Genomic DNA, 13,690 nt, shown 5'->3' with positions numbered 1-13,690 from the left:
ACCGCAGAGGAGGTGTGGCCGTTGCTTGAGAGAAAACCTTGAGTCGACGTAGGGGCAGCAGCGCCCAGCGGCGCCTCCGTTGTGCGCCGCTACGCCGGCTCCGAGGTGTCGCAGTGGCGACGCACAGCAGGCGTCGCTGTCGTGCGCCGCCGCACCGAGGGCGTTGCCGCGCCGGTGCCAAGACAGGTGGAGTGAGTGTGGCCCTGCCTTCCTTCATCTTCAAGTTCGTCGTTGCAGAGGAAGAACACAGCCCAGAGGCCTGAAGATCCAACCTGCGCCTGACGCTCCCCACGGACGGCGCCAAAATGTTGTGGGGTTCTAAGGGTACCCACAGCCGGGTGGCGGAACGCACCCGCCTATTCCCAGTGAGAGAGTACTCGGGGAAGTACTAGGCGACGGGGCTGGATCTACGCTGAGACAAGGACTCAAGAACACACGATTTAGAGTGGTTCGGGCCGCCGGAGCGTAATACCCTACGTCCACTGGGAGATGTATTGTTCTTGGTGGTGTGTATGAACCTATCCTCTGTTGGCCTTGGCTCTTGCCCAGCTTGAGGTCTGCTAGCGGCGCTCCCCCTTTTATAGATCAAGGGGGAACGGATACATAGGACGTTGATGCCCCGACAGGTGGGCCCAACGTGACTGTGGCTACCGCGGTAGCGAATCTTTTCCTCCGATAGGCGTACTGCTGCTCTTCTGACTCAGGGGGGTCTTCTCTTGTCCCGTCAGCTAGGTGCCCGTTGGAGTAGCGTAGCTTGCGGCGTGGCCTGCTGAGGCTATTATGTAGCGTCATAAAGGGCGAAGCCGAGCCGTCGTATCCATCTGTTACGGCAGACTGGCAGACGCGGTGTGGGCGGCGCCAGTGCCCCCACTACCTTGGTAATACGCGATCAATAGTGTCCCCTGGCTAGTCAAACGCCTCGGCTTCTGCTATATCAATGCGGACGTCCACCTACCGCAATGAATGCGAAGGTAGGTGGACCTCAATATGGAGACCAAGGGCCTCATACACGTGTCGGCCCCGGACCATCCTGAGGCGGGGCGTCGAAACCTTCCCTTGGAGAGGGGTCCGATTGCTATGCGGGGGGTCCGGGACCCTATGAGGGGTCCGGGGCCCCGCGGGGGTCCGGACTCCTCGGGAGGTCCGGAGCCCCGGCTGCTTGCGCTTGAGCGCCTGTCTCTCCTGGGACACGTGGCGTCCCCGGACCTTCCCCGGCCGTGGAACGGGTCCGGACCATTGTCGGGAGGACAGGACTTCGGACCGCAGGGGTCCGGCTGTTTGGTTGTAGTCAAGGATGACTACTAAGGCTCTTGCCTAGACACAGCAAGAGGGGGTACCCCAGTTCTGGGGTACCGACAGTATAATTAGTTATTTTTTCAATTACATTTAATGCTCCATACATGTGTCCGAAGATTCGATGTGACGGGTAATGTGCAAAATTTTTTGGGAACTAAACATGACCTAAATGAAAATTAGATTCATCCCTAATGTACTTATGGTAAAAACTGCGTATCTCATGTGCCTAGCTAAAGTACTGAAGCCCCATACAAAAATAAGGACCCTCTTGTTCATATATTTCATCATAATGCTTCATTATTACTCTTTACATTATGAAGTCTCTAATACCCACTACTTCATGCTATGTGTAGCTGAGCTTACATTTATTCAATATAAGAAAAAAATAACTTTAAGGGGTTAGATACATTTCTATATTTATGACACAATTAATAGAAACTTCGTAGATATATGGCCAACAATCAATAAAAAAATTTATTTTATTAACATAGAAAGATATGAATGCGTCCTTTTGGATAGAGAGAGTAGCATTTTTGCCCCAAAGATAGCATCAATAAAAATCACTTAAAAGTATCTAAATATATGTCTATAAGAAATAATGTCAGACTTCCTTCTTTGACTGGTGTAAGTTTATCTTTCCTTCTCTTCCTAGCATAATAATAAAGACCTCCCTTAAATATGGGCAACAAAAAAAACTGAAACAAGAATATGAAGACATCATAAAAAAATTGCTAAAAATGGTTTTCCTTATATTAGAAGTCATTGATTTCCGATTAATGGGTAGGGTGATCAGGAGGTGTCGAGCTGTTGGAGAGGATGGAGGCCCGGTTGAGCAACTTCTCTACAATCCCATTCTAGTTTCTGACATTGTTGAGATCCAGTTCTTGGTTACAATAGACTTTTGTGCATCTGCAGTGCTTTCATCTCCCACCTGAGCAACCCCCATCTTTGGATGGGTCTCCTCTGTAGTACTACAGAGGGACTCACCCGCTGACATTTGGACCCGAGTGCAGTCCCAGCTTTATACTGTGACATTTTCTTGAAAGCAAGAAAAACATAGTGAATCTCCTTTCAAGGAAAAAAAAGGCTTTCCCTTTCAATAAAACAGCACAGCTAGTGCCCAGACTAGCGACCGGACGACCCACGGAAATTTCCCACCTGACGCTCTATTGCAACATTGATAAACACTATTACAACAACAAAAAATCAATGTTTGCAACATCAAAAACACGTACTGAAACACATCAAACACATATTGATGCAAAAGAGTAAAACTCCCACCGCAACATCATAGCTTTGTTTCATGCAACATCCATTCAGATTCATGCAACATCAAACTAAGACTACCGCAACATTAAATTCATGCAGGTGTAGCATGAAAAATAAACTGCCTCCATGAAATCAACCTGCAACAAGTACACCCCCATGGTAACATGTTACTTTACCTCAACATCTCGAATCAACCATTGCAACAATTAAAAAAGTCTACGCAGCACCATGGGGTCTCGCCGCCCCCGATATCCCGCCGCCGGTCCGGAGCTCGCCACCAGCCTCATGTGCTGCTACGCCAGGGCTCTCCCGGGGCTCACCGTTGGCCTCGCGCCTCCTCTCCCCCCTCCCGAAGCTCCCGCGGGCCACCCTCGTGCGCCGCCACCCGCACGGGGCGCACTACTGGCCCGGAGCTTCCACGACCTCCCTTACGCGCTGCCACCCGTGGGGGGGCTCCTCGAGGGGCTGTGCAGTAGTAGTGAGCAGCTATGGCTAGAGACAGAGGGGCATCAAATGGAAAGGAAGAAGATAATGGAGAAGAAATGTGCAGTGCCGCAGGGGCCGGTGGAAAAAGGTAGAGGGATTAGATTTTTTGCATGTGCTGACTAGTACTGTATATACTATACAGCGTGGAGAGGGAGGGCTGAGAGCACCCGGAGGCTCCCAGAGAGACACGTGTCCCAGAGGAAGTCCGACGCAGGCCATGGAATTGGCGTCCGGTCCTAACGCCGTGCCTTGCTCCTCTGCCCCGCCCGCACGCACGGAGCATGGAGCTCGTGCCGCCCGAATCCGGCCGCAGCCATGGTACGGCGTGGGAGGAGGGAGAGGGTGTGGAGGGCTGGCCGCCGCAGCCCGCAGATCCGCGCATGGAGCCGCGAGGAGCTGGCGTGGAAGGGAGGGAAGACAAAGAGGAAGGGGAGGAGAGGAGAGGGAGAGAGGATCCGGCCGCCGCCATGGCTCGGAGCTTGGCGCGCCCGGATCCGGCCGCCGCCGGAGCTCGCCACCTCGATCTGTGCCTCGCCTGCTGTGCCTGCTCGCCGTCGTGCACGGGACGGGCGAGCCGGGGAGGTGAGGAGGCCGCGGAGGCGGAGGGAGCTACCAGATTCAACCACCGCTGGAGCTCGCCACCTCGATCTGTGGCTCGCCGGCCTTGCCTGCTTGCGGTGTGCGCGGGGAGGTTGAGTCATGGAGGTGAGGAGGCGGCGGAGGCGGAGGGCGCTCCCGAATCCGGCCACCGCTGGAGCTCGCCGCCTTGATCTGTGCCTCGCCGGCCGCGCCTACTCATCGGCGCGGGCGAGCCGAGGAGGTGAGGAGGAGGTGGAGGAAACGAGGCAGAGGTGGCCGGTGTGCTCGCTGGAGAGAGAGAGAGAGAGAGAGAGAGAGAGAGGGACGGGAGGCGGGTGGGGGATAAAGGAGAAAAAAAATGATAAGCGGGTGCCACTGGTGGTAGCTGATATAGATTAGAAGATATAGAGGATGATGGGTGTGGGAAACCTGCATATAGAGGAGAGAATCTCGATAATCAGACAGAAATATTTTTTAGAGGATAAAAATAGAGCACCACGAGTGCGGACAGTCTAAACCTATTGCCACGGGACGCCCCATGAGCCAACCCGCCGCACCGCCCTCTACCTCTGTTCCTGCTCTATACGTATATGTTACCGTTAACGCATCAACCATTTTGCTTCATATTTCCAAATGGGCGCGGCGTAGCACGCGATTTACCTAGTCAGATGGATCGGACGAAACTCCTAGCATTTCCGTTAGTAAAAACTAAAAACGCCCATATCGATGATGCACAAGAACAATGTTGTCATAGACGGGGGGCTCCTATACATATTGTGGAAGATGTTTAAGCAACTTATCTTTAAAATCCCACTAAGGCCAATTTACTGAAAAAATTATTGAACCAATATTTCAAAAATGTTAAACCAACATTTTAAAAATGTTGATTCAACAATTACAGAATGTTGAACTAGTATTTCCAAAATGTTGAATCTATATTCTAAAAATGTTGAACCAATATTTTTTCCTCATCTTCTCCGGCGGCGGCGGCCGGCGGCGCAGGCGACGGCGGCGGCGGAGCAAGTGGTGGCGGTGGTGCAGGCGGCGGCGGCGGCGGCGCGACAACAGTGGGGCGGGCGGGGAGCGCAGCAGGGGTAGGCGCGGGGAGCTGGGGCGCGGGCATGCGCGCACAGCGGCGACGCTCTAGGGCGGAGCACCGGCGCGCAGGAAGTAGGGCGGGGGCGGCGACGCGCGGCGGGGCAGAAACGGCCGTGGCGGCGATGCATGGCGGGGAGCAGGGAGCGCGCGACGCATGGCGGGAGCAGGGCGCAGAAGCGCATGTCAGAGGAGGAAGGCGATGGAGAAGGGGCAGACGGAGGAGGAAGATGAGATGGTGGAGCTAAATCGGATGGCCAGCAGAGATCGCACGAATCTCAAACACTGGAAGGTAAGTTGGAAAAAATCTTGCGGAAGATGGATAGGTTTTCTGCATAGACGGGGCTGCCATGTGAGCCCAGTGGGCCGGAAGATGTAGGCGGTGCAGGCCATCATACAAAAGGAGAAGGAAACAGAAGGGAACGGCATCAATGAAGAAAGCGGAAAGGCATTGGCCTTCTTCCTCCTCTGACTTCTCTCCGAACCCTTTCCCTGGTCTTGTTGTTCCCCATTCTAATCTCTCCGATTCTTCTTCAAAATTGTACCTAGAATTCCTAAGTGTTCTTGCTATTGTGATTTGGAGGTCTAGGACCATAACAATTGGTATCAAAGCCTTGTTCTTCTCTACCCATTTTCCCCCCAATCCCACCTTCCTCTCCACCAGATCGAGCGCCATGGCTTCCACGCCTTCCACCACCACGGACTCTGAGTCTGCCGCCATCGAAGCCCTTTCCAAGCGAATGGATCGGATGTTACGGAGGATGGAGGAGGCGCTGGCGCGGATGCCCCTACGATCGTCGCGTCCACGACCGCGGCACAGGCTCCTTCATCGACCTCGTCGCTGGCGTCCCCGACTTCGCCCGCAGCGCTTGACGCTTCTGCGATAGGGTTGTCGGCATCCTCAGCTTTACCATTTTCGCGGGCATCCCCAACTCCGCTTGCTGCGCTGGCCACCAACTCGCCCTCGCCGACGGCTTCGACGACCTCCGCCCCGACGACGATGGCCACGACAACAGCTGCGTCGCGCACGCCTGCAGCACCCTCGGTCACGTTTACAGCTGCGTTGCCCACGCCGGCAGCGTCCTCGGCCGCGTCCACGACTACATTGCCGAAGTCCTTCGCCCCGACACCGACCACGACCCCTTCATCGGCGCGCGCCACCGCCGTGGTGCCCACACCATACGCGCCGACGACCACGTCGACTCCACCGACCTCCTCTCCATCCCGAGGAATGCCCCCATCGAGTTTTGTGGCGGTTTCCAGCAAGCCGTCAAACTTCTCCATGGGTGCCCAGGAGGTGTTCGATGAAATGGTGGACCAGCGGGAGGTATCTGGGAGAGGTTATCTTCATGATGCAGGACTGGCCCTCGTTAAGACTCTGCCTATCCTTGCTTCCTCTGTGGTGATCAATACGGGACATTGCATCTCTGGCTCAGCAGTTGGAAAGCATGTTGCGGCTACAGTTGTGGGCATGAGCAATGGTGTGATCTATGAGGCGGACGTCATCTGGGACATGGGGTATACAGGAAACAAGGAAAGTTCTTCGACGCTACTCCAACCTGTGTGGGGCGCGTTCCTGGCTGTACAAGCCAAATCAGAGCAACTGCTGGCTGTTAGCAAGTTTGAGTGCAGCACGCTCGTGAGGTGTTCGATACTGAGTCTCAGCGGTGCCATCTACCTTCTAGTGCCTGCTAACACACTGGCCACCCGCATAGTGGAAATCACCAACACAAGACCTGCTCTGGCAATTGAAGCTTCATCTCTGTGTTTTGGTATTGATGCCTTAGTGCGCTTGCTCTCAAATACCTCTCCCATGCTATTGGAGATGTCTAATGATGATCAAAGGGTGTTTGACAGAGGAAAGCACATAAAGTCAGCATCTCGGGCACTGCATAGCAGCAGAACCACAGTAAGTAATGGTGACCACATGGTGTTTGATAGAGGGAAGGTTCTACAGTTAACATCTTGGCCACTAAAACAAGAAGATCTTGTGAAGGATGTTGATCTATTGAGCCAGCGCAAGATGGTGTGGGTTTCCTGTTGTGTCACTCTTACAGTCTTACTAGACATATACCAGAGAACTTGCATTATGTGAACTCTTGCAGCTGCTTCTTTGATGGTTGTCATGAGATTAATAACACCAAAACGGATGTGTTGACTTGGTGTGTATGCATGATGGACAGTTTCAAGTGCAATGGTGCTCTGGCCAATTTTTTCAGAGTGTTTCTTCTATCACCCTTGGTTCAGTCAAGGGACAGTGCACTGATTGTTTGGCCAGGTGATTTACAGCTGCTAGTTGAATGGAAGCAATGTGCAAATAAAAAGAACAAGAAGTTTGCACATGGCATGGCCTCCTTGGGTGATTTTTTTCTATGTGATGGATGTCTATTTCTTGTCCAGCAACTACTACAAGACTCAAGTATTTCAGAGGACTACATTTTTGCAACTGACAAGAAGATTGCTCCGGCATTAGTGAACAGGCGAGAGTGTACTCCTAACAAAGCATCTTGTGTCTACATGGTTACTAACTCAACCAAGTTGGCCCATTCAGTTTGGTGCTTCAGTTTCGTGCATATTCAGTCAAGCAACCGGCATGAAACTGGGGAAGCTTACCATGGACTATTTGATCTCATCAGTGTGCTCCCAAGAAAGCATCTTATCTCTACATGCTTGCTGTCTCAACCAAGTGGGATTCAAGTCTGTGAGCTGTATTCAAATACAACTGATAGTATCCGTATCCAGCATGCTTGATGGTTCCAAAGCTTGAAGGAGTTTTGTGCAGTGCACACATTAAGTGCCAGCATGAGTAGAGAACAAGCAGGTGGCTTCAACAGTAGCGGCTTGAGGGCAAGCCGCATTTCAAGCGGGGGAGAATGTCATAGACGGGGCTGCCATGTGAGCCCAGTGGGCCGGAAGATGTAGGCGGTGCAGGCCATCATACAAAAGGAGAAGGAAACAGAAGGGAACGGCATCAATGAAGAAAGCGGAAAGGCATTGGCCTTCTTCCTCCTCTGACTTCTCTCCGAACCCTTCCCCTGTTCTTGCTGTTCCCCATTCTAATCTCTCCGATTCTTCTTCAAAATTGTACCCAGAATTCCTAAGTGTTCTTGCTATTGTGATTTGGAGGTCTAGGACCATAACAAATGTCTAGCAACAATGCTTACAGAATCAGAGCAGTATGTCCATGCATGTCTCCCTGGAAAAAGGGTCAGCCTGGTAAAGTATCCCTGAACCTGTGCTTGGCTCAGTTCCATGTAAACCTTTTGCTGGTCGCGTGCGTGCTCTGAGCCTCTGAAGCAGATACCAAGCTCGGTCCTAGATTTACAAGGAAATCACGCACATCAAATATAATATACAAACGTTGCAACAGCTCAGTAATCCTCAGCGGCGGCTGCGAGCACCCTAGGACCTGCAGCCGCTGCCGGCGCCTCCGACGGCTGCTCAACCATGACGGACTCGTACAGCGCGCCAGCCAGCCCGGCGCCGATCAGCGGCCCGACCCAGTAGACCCAGTGGTGGCGCCAGCTCCAGCCGACGAGCGCCGGCCCGAACGCCCGCGCCGTCGAACGGGCCGCCGGCGAGGATGTTCGCGCCCAGGACGAAGCCGATGGCCAGCGGCGCGATCGCTCCCACGCCGCCGCCGCGGCTCCAGTGGTCCACCGCGGTGGCGTACACGGCGTACGTGAGGCCGAACGTCATGGCGGCCTCGAGCAGCAGCGCGTGCCGCTCGTGGACGCCCCGGCACCGGCGGAGCTACATAGATGCCTGGGTATTCCCAGGAATACCCAACATTTTTTGCACAACCATAAGTATACATAGGCATATACTGAAATATATAATGTATATTGGTCATTTTAGAACACAAATCAGCCCAAAGCCAATTTCATCAGCCTATAGACTATAGAGACAGGAGCTCAAGGCCCAATGGCCCAGTAAGGCACACGATGCCCAGTAAGCCTCCCCTGGCCTCCCCTGTTCGCACGGACGTGAGGCGATATGCCCCCGACTGCCCGTGACGCCCGTCCTCCGTCCTCCACTTTCAGCTCTCTGTTCGCCTTCGCCATTCCCCAATCCTCAATCCCTAACCCTAATCTTGCTGGCATGCGGTTCTTCTCCGGCAAGTCGTGAGCGGCTAGCGGCGGCGCTCGGTGGCGATAGTAGGCAGAGGATGCAGCCGCGCAGGGCGTGGCGGAGCGGCAGGCCGCGTGATGGCGAGTCGCAAGCAGCGTGGTGACTAGCTCAGCGTGTGGTGGAGCGGCGGTCGGCTAGCTGCAGCGTGGTGACTGGTGAGGTATAATTCCCTAATTCCCCATTGCTGGATTTGGTCATTTCTCTTTTGGATTTAGCCCAATCCCCATTACTGGTTGTTCTTCCTATAGATTATTGCATAATGAAGAAGAGAAAAACCGTTGATTTGAAGAGTTTGTGGGAAAAAGCATCGAAGACAAGAAAAGTAGAATTAGGTTCCACATCAATTCCAGAACCAGTTGCAGTAACATCGGTGGTAGGGAGTGTGGCCCAACCTCAAGATCCGCCATCTGTTGTGCTGGAAACAATTGTGAGTCAAGTTCATAATGAAAGCATTCCATCTGTTGACCATGAGATAGCAAGCAGAGAACTTGAGATAGCTAGCAATGACCCTAACACAGCAACCACAGAATTGGGAGAGGAGCAGGAGCAGCAGCAGCATAGATCAGGGGAATTCACAGAACCTTCTACTTGGTCTCCTATCAGAGATGGTGATGACTCCGGCGATGAATCAAATGATGAAGCTATTTATGACATTGACCGTCTATCTCATGATCCTGGAAACAGAATTCCCATCAAAAGATATAATGTTAATGAGCGGAATTCTGTGATCAGGGCATTCATTGCATTAGGTCCTTGTCAACCATGGGACCATGATTTTCCTATAAGGTATATTGGAGGTAAACCTCGTCGCTTCGTGCCTGATTGGTTTCATCAATTCAGATGGCTAGAATATAGTGTGCAAAAAGATACTGCATTCTGCTTTGTTTGTTACTTGTTCAAGCATAAACTTAATTCTTCTGGTGGAGATGCTTTTGTGACTACGGGCTTTAGAAATTGGCATATGAAAAGCAGGATTACTAAACATTGTGGTTCTGTGAATAGTTTTCACAATATGGCTCAAGAGAAATATAATTTGTTCATCACACCTAAAAGATCAATTGTTGAGAAGTTTGCTACAATAAATGAAAATGACAAGGCTGATTATATGTCTCGTTTGTCATACTCTATTCAATGTGCTAAGTATCTTCTACGACAAGGTCTAGCTTCTCGTGGACATGATGAAAGTGAAAATTCACTTAACAAAGGAAATTTCAAGGAGTTGTTAAATATGCTAGCTAAAAACTTTGAAGAGGTTGGTAGAGTGGTTTTGAAGAATGCCCCAAAGAATTGTAAGATGACTTCCCCTGAAATACAAAGACAAATTGCTAATTGTTGTGCCAAAGAAACAACTAAGCTTCTCATGGAAGACCTTGGTGGTAATTATTTTGCAATTCTTGCCGATGAGTCCAGTGATGTGTACCAAAATGAACAACTAGCTCTTTGTTTGCGGTATGTTGACAAAAAGGGAAGGGTAGTTGAGAGGTTTTTAGGTATTGTTCATGTTGAGAGCACTACTTCCTTGACACTTAAAATTGCAATTGAGAAATTATTGATGGAGCATAATTTGAGCTGGTCCATGGTACGTGGGCAAGGTTATGATGGAGCTAGTAACATGAAGGGTCATGTTAATGGTCTAAAGAAACTCATTATGGATGAATGTCCATCTGCTTTCTATGTTCACTGCTTTGCACATCAACTTCAGTTATCTCTTGTGGCAGTTGCTAAGGAAAACCCAGATTGTATTTGGTTCTTTGATCAAGTTAGATTTTTGTTGAACCTTATTGGGAATTCCTGTAAGAAGGCACAAATGCTTCGAGAAGCACAAGCACAGAGAATTCTAGAAGCTCTAGAATTCGATGACATTCAGACGGGAAAGGGTTTGAATCAAGAAATGGGATTGGGTAGGCCAGGAGATACTCGTTGGGGTTCTCACTACAAGACTGTTATGCACCTTTTATCTTTGTATCCTTCAATTAGGAAAGTCCTCACGAAGGTTGGTGATGATCGCTCTCAAGGTGTTGAGTGTGCACATGCACAAACAATGTTGACAATATTTCGATCATATGAGTTTGTTTTTATGGCACACTTGATGCAAACAGTACTTGGGTTCACAGCAGACTTGAATTATGCCTTGCAGAAGAGGGATCAAGATATTGTCAATGCAGTAGAACTCATTTCCTTGACCAAGCTCCAATTGCATCAATTGCGAGAGGATCAGGGCTGGGAAGATTTCCTCAAAGAAGTGGAGTCATTTTGTGTGAAGAATAAAATCAAAATTCCAGACATGGACATATTCTACAAGCCTGTAGGAAGAGATAGGAGGTTCTTTGTCCAGATCAAGAATCTACACCGTTATCGTGTTGATATGTTCTTAAGCATCATTGATAGGCAACTTCTAGAGCTTAATGAAAGATTTTCTGAGGTAAACACAGAATTGCTAGTTTGCATGGCTGCATTCAGTCCTATTGATTCATTTGCTGCTTTTGACAAAGACAAATTGGTTAAACTTGCTGGATTTTATCCCAATGATTTCTCATTGTTAGAGTTGAGACATCTGCCCACTTCACTTACTTTGTACATCAATGATATGCTAGCTGATGAAAGGTTCAACAATGTGAAGACTCTTGCAGAGCTTTCTGTTAAGCTTGTTGAAACAAACAAGTATGATAGACATCAAATTGTTTACAAGCTTCTCAAGTTGGTGATAGTGCTTCCAGTAGCAACAGCAAGTGTTGAAAGAGTCTTTTCTGTCATGAATTATGTGAAGAACAAATTGAGAAACAAACTTGGAGATCAATATTTGAATGATTGTTTGGTTACGTTTATTGAGCGGGAGTTCTTTCTACAAGTTCAAGACAAAAACATTATCAACCGCTTCCAAGCTATGAAGGAACGCAGATTTAAAGGAAGACTATAGTTTTTGTAAGTTCTTTTTGTTACTTATTAGTTTGTTTCCTACTGTCATGCCTATCTTAGATGTGAACAAACTACATTTGAAATCTGTTGCTATGCATTGGAATTTTTTTTTTTTGGTTGTGGGAATACCCAAGTTCTTAATCCTAGCTCCGCCGCTGCGCCCCGGCCGAGCCCGAAGCCCACGGGGCGCTGCAGGACAAGGACAAGGCATGCATCCCTGGAGTGAGACGTGGCGGGCATGTTGCGTACGCGTGCGCCAAAAGCAAATGCATCACGCGCGCAACCATTTCTGACTTTGTTCGTTGGAAGCACGAACGAAAACAAAAAATGTGACATGAATACTGACGTGCAGTTCTGGTCTGGCCTGGAAGTATTAGTAAGCTACCCACCGCTTTAATATTCAATTTGTTACGTTCTTTAAAGGTTATTCCTACTTTTTTGTAGGTACACGAAAGGCATCCATCAGGGAAAGGGGAAAAAAGGGGTTCGGTTCTGTTCTGCAAACCTGAATACCTGATGCTTCTGAACTTAACAACGTTGGCACGGCGCGACAACCTGGTGCTGTCCCACGGTACTGAACTTTTGACTAAGGTTGATTTTCAGAGCTAGTTTTCATCAGGACGTTTGATCATCAAAGCGTAAAATAATGTGATGCGGCGAAAGAATTACCGTGCCTCCGGAGACGAGTGTCAGAAGCAACGCGGCGGCCACGGCGCCGAGCAGCTGCGCGGCCAAGTAGATGGCGGCGCGGCCGAAGGAGATGCGTCGGCCGACGAGCACGCCGAACGTGACGACCGGGTTGCGTGCCCGCCCGACGCGTCGCTCGCCACGGCCACCGCGGCGGCCAGCGCCAGCGCGTGCGCGATCGCCACCGCGACAAGGCCGCCCGGCGTCCCCGTGTCCTTGTACAGCTTCCCTGCAAAATCCGGCGACGCAAGATCACCAAGCCTCGTACTACTCCAAAGTCCAAACCAAGGCGAACTGGAGCCTCGTGCACGTGGCGAGAATGTGAAAAGGCAAGGGTGAATGCATGTAGAGTTGCTCGTGATGTGTGTTAATCAGGATGGCGTACAGAGGCCGTAGACGGAGCCTTCGGCGGCGAACACGAAGATGGCCGTGGCGACGAACTCCGCCACCGCCGCGCGGGTGGCGGCCGGCAGGAGCGGTCCCGCGCCAGCGGCGGCGGCACGGTGCACGGGTTGGCGACCTGGCAGCATGGTGAACGGTGCTGCCTTTTCCGTAGGTTCTGAATCTGCAGGGTTGATGGTCACTCCGCTTTCCGGCGCCGGAAGTGCCCTTTGCAGTGCGAGGCCGCAGCTCCGGGCGTGACAGGTGGTCACGGGCAAAGGGACACGTGTTGGAGGGATGACGTTTGGGGGATCGACGGCCCTGAGAAGCTCCAAGATCAGCGACAATGAACGAAGAAGACAGTTTTGTGTACTGGACCAAAGCGAGGAGGAGACTCTTCCTTCAGCCTGGGGGCCCAAGCCCAACAAGCACTTCAGGGCTCCGTGAATGCAGGCCTAACCATGAAGATGAACACTGAACACAGTTCAACAGGAACATCTTTGGACCCCCCTCAAAAAAAAAAAAAGGAACATCTTTGGAGAAACCTTTTGAAAACTCTCGATGATGTGCTGAGGATCATCTGGCAAAACCTGCAAATTCATTTGCTTTGACCTCATGTAGTTAGCCAGTTCCTGTCTTCCTGATAGGATATTCTCGACCTTATTCTTCTGTATTATCGGGTCTGGATCATCACCCAATTCATCTTCCTGAAGTGCTTCAAGTGTGCGTACGGTCCATCACAAATATGAAATCGTCCTTTTGTTTTGTGTTCCTGGGTGATTTGAGAAATAGTGTGTCCGTAACCTGCTGCCTGTTGCTGCCATACCGTGTACAAACTGGTTTTCAACGC

General features: G+C 50.7%; 1 protein-coding gene and 1 pseudogene across 2 annotated transcripts; one reads left to right on the top strand and one right to left on the bottom strand.

Annotated features, from left to right (window-relative positions):
• Positions 1-7,922: 7,922 nt before the first annotated feature.
• On the bottom strand, positions 7,923-12,989 carry LOC120681233 (annotated as a pseudogene).
• On the top strand, positions 8,472-11,928 carry LOC120683168 (zinc finger MYM-type protein 1-like). 2 transcript variants are annotated; one of them, XM_039965197.1, is made up of 2 exons: positions 8,472-9,016; positions 9,105-11,928. In XM_039965197.1, the coding sequence occupies exon 2, from the start codon at positions 9,116-9,118 to the stop codon at positions 11,771-11,773; it is 2,658 nt and encodes an 885-aa protein (XP_039821131.1). In that variant the 5' UTR covers positions 8,472-9,016; positions 9,105-9,115; the 3' UTR covers positions 11,774-11,928. The 2 variants fall into 2 exon arrangements, with proteins under 2 accessions (XP_039821131.1, XP_039821132.1); XM_039965198.1 differs by having other exon boundaries at positions 8,472-11,278; positions 11,451-11,604.
• Positions 12,990-13,690: the final 701 nt, after the last annotated feature.

The sequence above is a fragment of the Panicum virgatum genome, chromosome 7N, assembly GCF_016808335.1.
Source record: "Panicum virgatum strain AP13 chromosome 7N, P.virgatum_v5, whole genome shotgun sequence".
Taxonomy (NCBI): domain Eukaryota; kingdom Viridiplantae; phylum Streptophyta; class Magnoliopsida; order Poales; family Poaceae; genus Panicum; species Panicum virgatum.
The sequence above is the reverse complement of the archived record's forward strand: the minus strand, read 5'-3'. Positions and strand labels throughout refer to the sequence as shown.

Bases quoted from the DNA above. Each gene is read 5' to 3' on its own strand.
- LOC120683168 (XM_039965197.1), top strand. From the start codon at position 9,116: ATGAAGAAGAGAAAAACCGTTGATTTGAAGAGTTTGTGGGAAAAAGCA.